Consider the following 14,126-nt stretch of genomic DNA (forward strand, 5'->3'; position numbering starts at 1 on the left):
ACAGAGCCCTTTCTGTGTTGTTGGTGCTTTATTTCCTGCTGCTGGGGTCATCCAGTGGTTCCTTCCCAGCTCCCACCATTATCTGCATGGGGTTCTTGCAGGAGCGCCTTCCATCTCACCAATCTGACAGAGGTTTTTGTGCATGGAGCGAAAGCACTGATGAGAAGAATCAGTGCCATTAGCATGCAGGGATATGGCTCTGTAACGCACTGCGTGCTTGGTGCTTGCATTGTCTTTGTTCTTTTCTCTCGTCTCCATTCAGATATTGAGAGGGAAACACTGTGGGGCTGAAGCTGGGTTTCTCTGGCCGCACCTCTGTGATGAAACAACTTCAGTTTACGTTGAAGCAAGAATTGGCATGTCTTCCGTGCCTCGGATTAACGATGTGATTTAGATACGTGCCTATTTGGAGTTATCAGCTGGCATTTATCCCTATGGCACTAGGAATATAATACTTCCTAAAAACCAGTCCGTCTTCCAAATGCGTTTCCAACGCATTAATATTCCTTCAGAAAATCCCTGGCCGTGCAAACACGGGCTCTGCTGTTGGCGTTGTGCCACGCTATGGTTTTAATCCCACCAACAGAAGAGCAGAGCAGAGCAGGCACTGCTCTCCCACCTCTGCCATGGGGCCGTTTTCTCCCAAGCATCCTCGGAGCACACATTTGTCTTTCAGAAGGGCTGAGCACGTGAGATTGCGGTGTTGGTAAACACGGATGTCTCAGAATACATAAACTAATAGCCCCCAGCTCTCTAATTTTTCTGTTTGTGCTCTCCATCTCCCAGATGAAACGGAGATGTTGCTTTGTTCGACGACATAAGAAGCAGTTTTATATCAGTTGTCCCTTTGATTCATCAAAGCAAGGCAAACAAAGCAGGAGCGGGCATTGGGGAGGCAGGGATTTGGGTCCTGAGCCACACACCAGCTTTGGCTGCTGGCACAGTTGTCTGAGGGCTGGCTGTGATGGCAGTCAGTGGTACTTCATAGGGTTCATAGCACCCATAGGTACTTCAGAGGGTTTGTATTTACAACCTCACGGCTCCAAGTGTGGAACTGCTGAGCTCAAAGGGCAGTGGGTGCTCCAGGGGTGGTTGTGTTACTGCTCCCTTTAAATGAGCTCTGCTCCATCACTACTTGTTGCCTCTCCGCCCTTCTCACCCTGCTTTAACCCACCCAGAAATCTGTTACAGCAAAGAGTAAAGGGCTCCAGCACCACAACAGGCAACGTGCCTTGCACAAGTAGAGAAAAAGCAGAATTCATCCTTACTTTTAAAGCTAAGTACTATTTTAGTTCCAGTGCTGCTCATAGGACGCTGTATATTGTCCTGGTACTACAGTAGAGGCTAAAGCTATGGAAAAGAAATAGTTAAGACAGTATGCAGCGTGTTTAAAGGTTTAAGGCTTAAAAGATTCCAGAAAAGCTTGCGTTAATCTTGTGCTGAAATACCTACAAACAGCTGCATACGTTTATTTCTCTGCAATGTAAACCTGGGTCACAAGTGCCTCGGTTCAGCCTGCCCCATGCACTGCTCAGCACGGTGGTTGCACCACCAGGAGTTGGCACTGTGCAGTAATGCTGGGGAATATTCTGTCCTTGGGAAGCAGTGCTGACTGTTACAAATAACGTTCATGTTTTGCTCTTCTGAATCCATTTTGCAACTGCAGTTGGGCGCTGCTTACTGTAGGTGGGATGGCCTGCCTTTGGTCGCTTGTGATACGTGGGGAAGTGATGCTGCAGGCTGCTGGCCTCGTGCACAGTCACCTGCATGGGTGCAGCTGGAGTAAAGCGCTGAGGTGCGGTGGGGTTTGTCAGTGCCAGGTTGGAAATGGGAAGTGTTTTTGCAGAGAAACAGGTGTTGTGCAGCATAGCAGCACGCAGGGGTGATGCTGCTGCTCCTCATGGTGGTGCACACCCTGACGGTCTTCTAAGGGACGGGACGAGGTGTCCTCCAGCAATGGACCTGTTGTAGCACGGGAGGTGTGCTGCTTCGTCACTCTTTCTAATTAAAGGGAATAATTGCGGTCAGATTTTTAATCATAACTTTTGAAAACGTGCACCCCACACCTCTAAGTATGACGTAGTAGATCATATATTTGTATTTGCCATTATAATTCTTGAATGGAAGAGGTTGACGCATCAGTACAGACATGAAGTGTGTGCACATAAGTCTGAATCCACCAATCGAGTGAAGCAGAAGGAAATTGATCCTGGAGATCGTTGTTGGCTTTTTCCTGCCTAGAATTCCCCCTGCTGTAATGCATGCTTCTTTTCAGACCGTTTTCTGACATCCCCACTTCCCTGCATGCTGCTGCCTCACCATCACCGTCACTCAGCTCTACCAAAAAGAGCCCTGTGAGCCCATGTCTCATTTAATAATTCATTTTCCTTACGTGGCTCGAGAGCAGCAGCACTCACTTCTATCCGTCCTCCTGTTTGTTGGGTTCTCATTTCCTCTTTGTAAGCACCATTAGACACCTTGCTTGCCAGCACCCCAAGAAACCTTAGGAAAACTATTATTCCCTGATATCAAATGATTATTTTGTTTGTTTGTTTGTTTTTTCCTCCTACAGTGCCAGAACCTATCAAGACCAGTTTAAGCCAGCCCCAACCTGCCGGTACCGGTACCAGTACTTCCACCAGCACTATCACCAACAGCAGCAATGGCAAGCGTGCATCTGCTAACGGGCAGCAGCCAGCCGCGTCCCGCTACCTGCCCCGCGAGGTGCCTCCACGCTTCCGCCAGCAAGAACAGAAGCAGCTCTTAAAGAGAGGGCAGCCGCTGCCCACCGGGACTCTGAGCAGCAGCCCGGCACAAGGCACTGGGCCAGCAGGGGCGAGTCCTCCCCCGCAGCCAGGGGCGGGAGGACAGCATCATCCCAGTAAGACCCAAGCAGGTAAGAGCTGGAAGCCCGGAGGGGTCCCAGTGCTGTCGTGGCGGAGTGAGAGCCCCAACTGTCAGCATGGCTGCGCCGTGGGGGCTGAAGGGGTGTGAGGTGTCTGGAAGGATGGGGGTTTGAAGTGAAGCGTGAGCTGTTCCTCTTTGGCAATTAGGAAAGTGAATGAATGTTGCCATCCCTCATACCCGGTTCTGTAGGCTTCCCTATGACGCTCAGACCTATGGGGTCTTTTTGCAGCTTCTTTAGTGCTTATACTGGCTGGGATATCTGTGACACAACAGTATTTCTGTAGCGACCCCTCAGGAGCACTGTTAGTTTGGGTTTTTCCAAGCTTTTGAGTATCACATTGGCAATTTTAATCGTCTTTAAAGATTAAAAAAGATAAAAATGGGCAACTTTGCTTATGTGTTGTGTTGGGACGCTTCAGTGCCTCTGTATGCTTATGCTCTCAGTGTTGTCACATAGGGACAGCAGCATTTAGGGAAAGGCAGTCCAGAGCCTCAGGCCTTTCTGCCCCTTGGTTCTGTCCTGCAGCAGATGCCTCGACCTCCTTTTGGCCACCGATGGGAGCACTGTGAGCAGGAAGGCTCTCAGCTGCCTTTCTCCCCTCTGCAGCTGCTGCTAAGGAAACAAGAGGCGCTCTCTGCCCATTTGTCCCCCTGTGCCGGAGAGCAGGCAGCTGTCAGATGGAGAGGAGCGCTGTCAGAAGGTGCTGCAGATCGCCTCTGTCATCGCCCTGCTGTGTGTGTGGTGGTGGTGGTAGGCAGAGCAGGGAGCGCTCCGAGCTGCGGTTGTCCGTGGCTTAGAAAAGCTTATCTGGACTGAGGCACGAGGAGGTGGGTTTTGTGTGCGTGTGTTTTTATAATGGAGTGTTAGTAATTTCTGCATGATCTCGAGAGTTGCTCGTTATCACTCACTGACGGTGTCAGACATCACAAAACTTTGATCTGAGCTGTCTGCAGTTTTTCCCTCTGGGCGTTAGGGAACCTTTCACAAGTTCTGCTGCCTGTGATGCTGAACTCCAGCAGTGAAAACCATTCAGCGTTGTCCTTAGAAGTTTTGGTTAGATAAGGAAATAATCTCTTTATGGATGCGCTTGAAAATATGATCCCACTACTCCCCAGAAGCACAAACCAAACCAAAACAACTGTCTATTTACATATGTGGTTATTTGATATTTAGGGTCAGGAAGAGGTTCTGCTCCTGGATGCTGCAGTATTTGGCTTTAGTGACACGAGAGGTGGTCGGTTCCCACTGCTTCCAGCAGCGTTCTCACCCCCTACACAGGTCCCATTCAGCAGGGAAGGTGGCAGGCATCCATGGCTTCTGTTGGAAACGGAGATGTTCCCTAAGTGCCACACTCATCTTCTGTGTTAGAGTTTGATATTCACACGTTTGTTGTGTTTTTGGAGGTGGGACTGTCGATAGGTGGGGACGGGCTGAGGAGCCCAAGCAGCCCAGGCTGGCTGAGGATCGGCGTTGGCTCAGTGCTCCCATTCTGAGCATCAGCAGAGACGTATCCCAAAGTTCCTCCTTTGATCCTGGAGGAACGCACCGCATCGCACGGAACAAAGTCCACTCTCAATCATAACATAATCCATGGCAGAACTCTCCTGCTAGGAGGGCAGCACTCTCTCCCTGCCTTTGATCCTGCCAGATGCGTTTGCGCTGTGAGGTTTGAGACTTCTTTCCCTGACTGCTATTTCAACTTGCTGTATAAAACAAACGCTTCTTTCTGGTGTTTCTCAGCCTGGCAGCTGTCAGCAGATGTTTGTACTGTTGGGTGAGTTTGTTTTCTTGTGCTTCTGCTACTCCCGTGTCAACGTTTGGGTCAGTTCAAAATGCAGTACCAAGCAGTACAAAGGGGAGGAACGCAGCAGCATTTCTGCATCCTGTTGTATTCCATACCTCACTAAATACATTTACTGACATCAAACTCTCTGTAAAAGTGTGACTGGGAAACACTGATCTGTTGTCAGCAGGCTGTGATGGGTGCACAGGGCAGAACTGTCAGGTTGTTTTCTGTGCTGAGTCAAACCAAAAGCTTTACAGGGCACCTGAGAAGCTCTGCAGCAGCTCCTGGAGCAGGGAAGGAGTTCTCACACACCTGCATGCTTGGCACGCTTTTGTTTCGTTGGGTTTTTTTTTGACAGCAAGAGTTCATGTGGTGAGACTTAAGCGGCTCCATCTTCCTCATAGAAAACACTTTGCTGAGTACAGAGCTCGTTTCTGTCTCTTTCCAGCAGATGGAGCATCAGTTCATGCATCACAACGAACTGATGTGCTGGGAGCACTTACAGGAGGGAAAGGTGCAGCTCAGTTTATAGCAGCAGCAGCTGTGCAGCTGGCTTCTTTGCAAGGCTGGGGCAGGAGTACAGCATCTCATTCCCAAGAGACCTTTGTAGCCACAGACTTCTTTGCATCTTGGTCTGTCCTAATGGCTGCTTCTCCACCTTGATGAACGTAAAGACAAAAGAAGTAAGGAGTATTCAGGGAAGGCCAAAACCTTTCCATTTCAGCTGTTAGGACTGGAAATATTTTTGGCTTTGATACTCTGAAAATCTGCAGCTGTTCACAACGAATTTTCCATGAAATTCAATTAAAACTGGTTCACGTTTTGGTGAATATGAAAGTGAAGATTTTTTAAGGGAGCATTCTTGAGTGTGTTTGTCAGCTGGAAGCTTCCCTGCATGTGTTGTTGTCACTGAGGACCGCGTTCCTTTGTCTATCTGTGGCTCCTGGGGTATTTCATTCACTGCAGTCCTTCAAAGTAAAAGTTTCCAGAGGAAGGGAAGGAAGAGTGCAATGAAAGCTGCTCCTACAGGTGAGCACGGATGTCTGACCCACTGGAAATGGGGGTTTGGTCTACCTGAATATCACCTGCACTGTAGCAGAGGACGTGCTTCGCAGACGTTGCTGGTTGTCTCAGAGGCAGTCGGTGGAACATCCATTGCTCAGGGCTTTCTTGCTCTCAGAGCCTGATTGCCTGAGCAGAGCTTGTTAGACACGCGCTGGATTCAGTCCAAGCAAGTCTCCGTATGTGGCTTCTTTATGCTCACATTGAGCGGTAGTGGCTTTCTTTTGATGGATGACCTGGTATTAATCAGAGAGCCAGGGCTGCTGTAAGCTAGCATCTTGTATCCAGAAGATGCTGAATATAAATTCGTGTCTGTAGCTTTTATTTTTATAGCATCGTATTCCTTCAGAGTTAACTCGAAATTATGCAACCACGTTCTTTCCAGGACCTATTTATAGCTATGGAGATACAGGGAAAGCTGTTAGAGAGGCACTGCCAGCCTCTTCACTGTGAAAATTGCCCTATTTTATCTCTTTATTCTCTTATCATCAGTCTCTGTTATCTGCTGCCTTGGCCTATCCAAAACACTTATCAGAACTCTAACTGCAATGTCGTGAATTAAAAAGGATGTTCTGCCAATGTAAGGGAAGTGGAAATTAATGACCACTAATATATTCCTTGTCAGATTTATCATTTGGAAATATCAGCGAAGTGGATGAGAGTGCTGATTTTTTTGTTTCTCTTTAAAGGTAATCTGTGGAACATTAACTAAGCAAACTGCTGGGAGAAGATATTGAAACGTTTCAAATGGCAGAAAATATTTGAGATCTCTTATCCTTTGAAACAGTCTTTAATTCATTGTTAACTATTATGAAACCGTTCGGTAAGAGCATTTTCTGTGGCACAGTCATTCGTCCAGAACTTTTATCTGAAGCAACAAAGCCTGTTCTCCTCAAACAGCTTCTGTAATCCTTCCCAAGATTACAGCAGGGAAAGCTATTTCTGTAAGTTACGGGCAGTATTCTAATATCCGCTTCGCTGCTTCTACTTAAAGATGGTGGTGCTTTTTATCTCTTCCCTCCCTACTTGGTCAGCCGGCTCTGTCTGTGGTGAGTAGCTGTCTCCCTCGTTAAGGTGTGAGCCATCACTGGGATGGCCATTTGCCATGTTGCCTAACGAAGTTAGGGTAATTTCTGGAAGCTGTCGTGGGAGAATGAAAATAACAAGCGATGCATCCTGCTTTGTTTCTTTGCAAGTGATGAAGTTTGCAAAGGAGTCTCCAGGCAACCCCTGTGCGTTCGATGATGGTAAGAGCAAAGATCAGAAGGAGTAATCAGGTTCTCTTGAAGATGCCTTTCACTTATCTGCAGTTCAGCAGCATCAAACCAGCATCCATCGCCTCCAAAGGAACGCGCTGTGTCCTGCAGGAGTTGAGAGCTGCACTGAAAGTTCTGCACTGCTTTTGTGCTGGCAAGCAGAGGATTTGCGGAACTGATCAGTCACATCTTTGCAGAGCCTAGAAAGAAATGAAAGCAAGTAACTCATCCAGCAGTCAAAATGAGATGCAACGCACAAGAAGCATTGTGAGAGCTGAAGCGTTGCACTTAATTTATTGTAGCTGTTGTTTTCTGGGAGGTGAGAATTGGAGAGCTGTTAGGTGTATTTTCCTAGCAGGGTCTGATGCTGGATTCTGCATTGAGGTTTTATTTCATGTTTCAGCATTTCTGTAGCTGCAGTTTGTGTATTCCTTCCTGTAGCATGGTGTGTGTGTGTCCAGTAAGTGCTGTGGGCAGCTGAGAGCTGCTGAGTGCCATCACGTGGCAGGTTGGCTTTTGTTGTTGGCATGTTGGTGATAGCTTTGCCTTTAGGTGACTTCAAGGAAGCAGGACAAAAGAACCATTGCTGTGAAGATCCATATCTGATGGACCCATTTCCATCCTGCCCTGATGTGACATCTGATGTGACATCCCGTGCTTTAACTGCGGGTTGCTTCAGAATTCCCTCTAACAGCAGTCATGTAAGGCAGTCACATGAAATTCGGAGAGGTGTTTTAGGGAAAGGTACCATCTTCTCCAAAAGCAGTCAGTGTGGGTGGGAAACACAGATAAGCTTTGGTACACAGTTATCAGATGGGGCAAAGCAAAAGGGACCTCTGAACTGAGCATGAGTGTGAGCTCAGTTCAGCTTTTTGTACGTGGTGGTCACGGCAGGTACGGGGTGTGTGTGCAGTAGTTTTGGAGCACGTGAATAAAGGATCGTTTCAAGTTTGAAATAAGATTCAGCTCGGTTTTGGGAGGCTTGGCAAAGAGCTTGGTTTTCAATGAAAAATGCACATGTGAGAACGGCCTCGATGGAAATGATTAGCCAAACTTTATGGGCCCATACTTACAATTCTGTTAGCAGAATATCTCTGTTGGCAGAACTGTGTGGGTCTTTGCTTCTCGTTGGTGAGTTACTGGATTAAAAGCAAGCATTTTTCAAAAATCGGTTTTCTTTCTCTGGATCCTTTGTGAAGGATCAGATAAAGGGCCTGCAGGAAAGCTGGGGGGCGGGGGGTCTTGGCTGCAGTGTATGGCAATAGAACGAGGGGTGATGGGCTTACACAAAAAGGGGAGGTATAGGTGAGATGTGGGGAAGAAGTTTACTCAGAGGATGTAAACTCCGGGTTTGGCTGTTCCTTCATCCTTAATTCTGTGAAAGAAACTATATAACAAATACACGATGCTTCTCTATGAATACTTTGGGTTTTGCATCACTTGATGAGGTGTTGGTTGTAATTTGCAGAGCGGTTCCCTGCACGACTCATTCACAAGGTAATCACAGTGCAGTTAAGTGGAAGTTTTCCTATTAGTGGGGTGAAATTTTACGTTAAGATGTTAGTTAAAAAATACAGAAACCACCTTTTTTATTTTAATTAACCCTTTTGCCAGTAATGTCATTTCATTAGCATTGTAAAAGGATGCGCAGGTACCCAAGGAGCTGCAGGAATGGTGGCTGTGTTTATTCCTTGCTTTCTTCCTCAGGGTGTTGTTCAGCATTCAGTAGTGCTTGCTGTCTGGTACACGTCCCTGGATGTCACTCCGTGCTGTCAAAGGTCACTTGTGTCAGGTATACGTTTGGACCAAAGGAGGCTTAAAAGCATGGTGTGCAAGGAGGGAAACACGCAGTTAACGTGGAGGTGGGATCCAGCCAGTGGGTGCTGTCTGGGATTTAGTCCCAAATGATTAATATTTTCTGAATTACAGTAATGGGGAGGCCTGTGGGAAGTGAGTCACAGCTAGCAAAGCTTTTTGTCCCCATGTAAATTTTCCAAAAATCCATATAATGCTTTCACTGCCAATGGAGAAGCAGCAGCCTCAGTGTAGCATAAATATGGGCGTCGTGAATGAAAAACGATGGCTAAAACTCATCAGCAAACTAATCTTTGGGATGAATTCTTCTGTGTTGTGAATGTTCTCTGACACCGGGCAGCAGAGCATGAGAAATAAATCTGCTGTTTCAAATCTATTTGACAGTGATTTGAATTTTTCACCAGCAGAAGGAGAAATAGAAAGCTGTAAAGGGATAAATAACTGAAGCACCTTTCTATTTTGCTGCCTTCCTTTTCAAAGAGCACGGCTGTGCAAAAACATCATGAATCAAAGGCCAGCACGTTTGCTTTGGAATCAGTAGATGTGTACCCTGTCTGTAGTTTTCTTGTAGAAGGCTGTGATTTAGTAGGAGCCAGATAAATAAACTGCCCAAGTGTCTGTTGGGAAAGAACATGGAGAGACAAAGAGTCTGGCAGGTTTCTGTACTGTGCAGCTGGCAGTTTCCTGACAAAGCATGTCGAGAGACCGAGCTGCGGGATAAGCAAAGGGCAGAAAGCAACTACTGAGGTCAGAGTGAGCAGGGAATGGGAATGTGGTCCTGGGGAAGAGCAGTGGGAGAGGAACGTCGTGTGTGAGGTGATGGAAAGGTGAATTCATGCAGCTCAGGAAGCAGTGCTGCAAGAAACAAACAAAAGCAAAGCAGTTTGTAGCTACTGGGGGGAAAATGGACAAAAAGGCAGCATTTTCTTAAATAATACAACGAAGGCCATGGGAACTGGTGTGATGTTGAGCAGGGAGACCCATTAACAGATGGCATCAAGAGTACTTTGTGTCTTCTCCCTTATCTGTAAGGTGATGTGTGGCTTAAAGCTAAGGCTGCACTGAGTTAGAATACTTACAGAAGTGTTTCAGGTTGTGTGGAACTGATGAAGGTGATTGCTGAGAATGCAGTGAGGATGGGTTGGAGCAGTCGTGGCCCAGTGGCTCTTTGAGGGCTTTGTTTGAGAGCTACAGAACAGAAAACTAAAATAATTCTTAAAAGCACAAAAGGAGAAAGTGAGGAATTATAGATGTGTCGGTGCAGTCCTCCAGGACAGAACCAGAAAAAATAACCCAAACAGCTATTTCAATGCATGTAGAACATCACAGAGAAACAAGAGCAGAGCCAGGTTGGGTTTGTTGAGAGCAAAGCATGTCAGAGGAGAGCAGTTCCCTGTCAGAGCCGAGCAACGGGCATTGCAAAGCGGAAGGGAATAATGTCATGAAGTCTGTCTGGCTTTGGATGGTGCCTCAGAAGGCTTTGTCATGATGGATGAGTGCTGTTGTAAATAAGTGGGACGTATAGGATTAAAGTACTGTAAGATTGGTGATAGCTGCTCAGAAGGGTGCAGACACAGAGTAGCTCTCAGCCCTTAAGTGGCAAAATTAAGTTTGGAGATAGCAGATTTGTCCTCTCTGGTATTTGCATCAGTCATTTGGCTGTGAACAACAGCCTTCATTACGTTATCGAATGATGCCAAACTGGAGGAGAACGTGAGGCAACAGGAAGACAAAACAGCGGTGACAAAATTGTGCAATCGAATAAGAAGCAAAGAAAAGGGGAAGGTTCTTTATTTTCACCGGAACAGCTGGGTACAGCAATATGGTTACGTGAGAGATGTGCTGCAGAAATAGATCTGGAGATGGTCACAGGAGGTGAACCTGACCAAGAGTGTCACACACTGAAGGGAGAAGACGGAGCGTGCTGGCTTCCAGGAGACACGTGTGCTCATCCCTGAGCAGTGGGACATCGAGTCCAGGCTGGGATGCTGTGCAGTCGGAGGTGAACCCATGGGAGAAAGAGCAGAGGAAGGCACCAGGGGTGAGAAGAGCTGGAGAACAAGATCTGCAAGCAGTGAGGCAACTGGGGCGGCTGAGTCTCTGCAGAAAGCAGTGGAGTTACCAATGCAGGAATACCCAACTGAGTGCTGCAAGGACAGACGTGGTACGTTCCGTATGGTTGTGGTGCTTCAGATGGGAAACAACGGGCTTGGATTTCAGCGAGGAAGATGAGGGGTACACACAAGGAAAAACTTGCCAGTGCAAAAGCTGTCTTAAGAAGTGAGGTAGAACAGCTGGGGATCCACAGTCTGATGTTAAAGGGCTTCATGGGCAGGTTGAGGAGACGTCGTTTGGTGTCTGTGGGTGTAGTTGCTTAGCTCAGGGGGGAGGTCGTAACCTCACGTCTTCACTTATCGCCTTTGGGTGCTCGTGGTGGCTCCTGGGGCTACAGGTGCCCTGTGGATGGGTGAGTTGGGGCACACTGGGGTGTCCCTGGGTTCTGCATGGCCCCACCGATCCCTGCCCCATGAGTTGCCTCCATTGGTGCCGTTGGTAAGCGCTGCCTCCATCACTTGAAGGAGGTGTTAGGAAAAAATCGCTATATTTTTAAGGAAGATTACAAGGGCTGCGAGAATGTGCCTTATATTCTCTTCAGGTTTCATATAGTTTAACGAAGGCAAATTTCCACCATGTGCAGCTGCTATTAAGAGAAAAAACCCATTCACCACAGTACGTTGGCCTTTAAGGTGGCTGCAGGATCAGCTCTCAGGCTTCTCTTCCCATTCCATTTGAGAGCGTTTTCCGAGTGAAGCAAAGAGGAGATTCCATTTGTGTCCATCAGTTGTTCTTAAAACGAAGTCGAAGCCACCCAGCATTCGGACCTTGCTGCACAGGAGCAGAGCAGGGAGCGAATGTCTTCACGGGGAGCCTGGCTATTTTCAGGAGTGCTTCAGTGCAGCCAGGAATAGCAGCAGCGATTGTGCTGCGGTGGTGAAGTGGCAGCAATTCAGAGCACGGAGCCAAACCCTTAAAGAGCCATCGGTTGTGCGCGACCCAACGCGAACCGACAGCCCTCCTGACAAACACCTGACAGGAATGGCAGCAGCAGATTTACAGTGCGCTGTGCAATTAGTATGTATTTGGGACGGGGCGGAGGGGAGGGGAAGGGAAATGGGGAGGGGAAGTAATGGTGAGGCGCGCCGGGACGCTGCGTGTCAATGAGCCGTGTGGGTTTTTGTGTAGATCTCTACACCGCTCTTATATAACGTGTGATGCTATGTTGGCTGCGCCCTCCCCTTTATGCGCTGCGTTCGTATGGGCAAAGACGAGCAGGGCGGCTGCTGACGTCCCCCTCCCGCAGCCGAGCTGCATTGTCTGGGCAGCCTACAAACAGCCGGGGCCGTGATTAATATGCTCCGCTGTTTGCTGCCTGGATCGCTGCGAGATAGAGGCAGGGAAGTAATTAAGCGCCTGGCGGCGGGCCAATACACATATGGGACTTGTTCTGAGCGGGAGGAGGGATGGAGGAGGAGGAGGAGGAGGAGAGGAGGAAGGCGGGAGGCAGCCCTGGCACCGCACGCCCGCGCTTTTGGCTGACTTTCAAAAAGCCAGAAGAAAAGCGTCCGGAGCCGCTAATTGTAGCCGGGTCCTGAAGTGAAAATGTTTTGTGACAGTTGCGAGAATTTAAAGAGGAAGGAAGATCGGTTTAGTGTCAGCTGCAATTAGATAATCAAAGCTCAGAAGCGCCGCTCGGCCGGGGCCGGGCCCAACCTGCAGGCAGGCCCAGCACGGCGCGGCTCCTGGCAGCGCTACAGGATGAGGCTCAGTGCACACAGCCGACATATTGCAGCGCAGGACGTAGATGCAGGAGCAGCTCTGCACACAATGTAGCGTCTCCTAGGATGGTTGGGCGGCTCCTTGCTCCAGGTATTTCGTTACCCGTCGGCCCTTCTCGGAGCCAGAGGGGGAGAGGAAAACGAAACAAAACAAAAACAACGGAACCCTAACCCTGAGAAAACAGCATCTGCTGCTGTTAAATCCATTTATTACATAACGTTTCGGGGAGGGAGCAGCAGCGCGGCGTCCTCGGCTCTTGGCTGCGTTTCAGGTTTGATAAAATGGCGTCTCCGCAGCGAGCCGTGGGGCGGGCAGAGCTGCGAGCTGCGCTGTGCTGTGCCATCCTGCACAGCCCCGCTGCCATGCACGGCACTGCCCCGTGCTCGTTGTCGTGGGTGCTGTGTGTTGGAAAGGTTCTGGCATCGGGGGAAACGAGCGGCGTGTTGGTGTCATAGTGCAGAAAACTGGGACGTGCTGACGGGCTTTCCCACTTGTGTGCTTAACTGGGCTTCGCTTTAAAGTAAAGCTGTTGTCTTCGGTGCTTCCATGTTTTGTCTGCCTCAGCTCATGATGTGTGCGTCGCAGGAGCTGAGCTTGCTGGCGTGTAGGGGACAGCAGGGTGTATCAGGTAGAGGACGGCTTCCAGGTCTGTCCTCAGCCCTGGCAGGGCTGGACGTGGCAGGTAACCCTGAGCCCGGGGGGCTGCTGTGCCGAATAACGTGCATTGCAAAATACAGCCGGGAGTAAGAAGAGGGGAATCTGTTTTGTTTGTTCCGCTTTAAATCAAATCTGTACTTATTAATAAGATGCTCATTAAAAATGTATCCGAGGCGGTGCCGTTTTGCACTTCCCTGTTACTTCGGTTCATAAATCAGCTGGATGGTAAATTATAGCTGAGGGTGCATAATTGTGCTGCGTGTTGCTCAGACTAATTGCTGTGATGGAAGTTACAGAGATAGAGCTAAAAACAGCAACAAAACAACAGCGAGGAATACGATTGCCAACGGTGTTTTCGGATCAAAGCATTTGCCTTCCTGCAGGCCATGCACTTTGCTTTTAGGGAAATGCATACAGCAGCTCCTCACCTTTCGCCCTGCTTGTGCTTTGCGTTTGCAGCCTATGGAAGCATTAACCCGATTTTGCAGCTATTTATGTTACCATAAACAGAAGCATTTTCTGAACTGCAGCGTGTGGATGCAGCCGGCTGCAGTGCTTAAGAGCAGGGATCTCCTCCTGCCCCATTGCATCCAGAACCAAACTCACTCACCTGCTGCTCGCTGGTGGCACTGGTCAGAGCCATGCACTTTTCTGCTAGCCAGCGTGCCTGCACTTTTGCAGCGTGCCTGCACTATTGTGAGTTTCAGTTGGTTTTTTTTTTTGCATATTTTGTTGTTGTTTTGGTTTTCAATTAACAAAAAGTGCCGTTAATCTCAGCGTTGCGTTAATTTTCTTTCCTGATTAC

The 14,126-nt window shown here is 48.5% G+C and overlaps 1 protein-coding gene across 18 annotated transcripts in view; it reads left to right on the forward strand.

Annotated features, from left to right (window-relative positions):
• TNRC6C (trinucleotide repeat containing 6C) overlaps positions 1-14,126 on the forward strand; it is a 90,440-nt gene that overhangs the window by 35,222 nt on the left and 41,092 nt on the right. For 9 of the 18 annotated variants that reach the window (XM_046902112.1, XM_015295278.3, XM_015295276.3 and 6 more), the window contains exon 1: positions 2,686-2,896. Coding sequence is in view for 3 of the 18 variants with exons in the window: in XM_015295277.4 (XP_015150763.2) it covers positions 2,573-2,896 (324 nt within the window). In the remaining 15 variants the exon portion in view is untranslated. Of the gene's footprint in view, positions 1-2,572; positions 2,897-4,540; positions 10,992-11,768; positions 14,018-14,126 lie in introns of those variants that run through there. The other 9 variants (XM_015295277.4, XM_046902110.1, XM_046902109.1 and 6 more) reach the window with 5 other exon arrangements.

The sequence above is a fragment of the Gallus gallus genome, chromosome 18 (assembly GCF_016699485.2).
Source record: "Gallus gallus isolate bGalGal1 chromosome 18, bGalGal1.mat.broiler.GRCg7b, whole genome shotgun sequence".
NCBI classification, from domain to species: domain Eukaryota; kingdom Metazoa; phylum Chordata; class Aves; order Galliformes; family Phasianidae; genus Gallus; species Gallus gallus.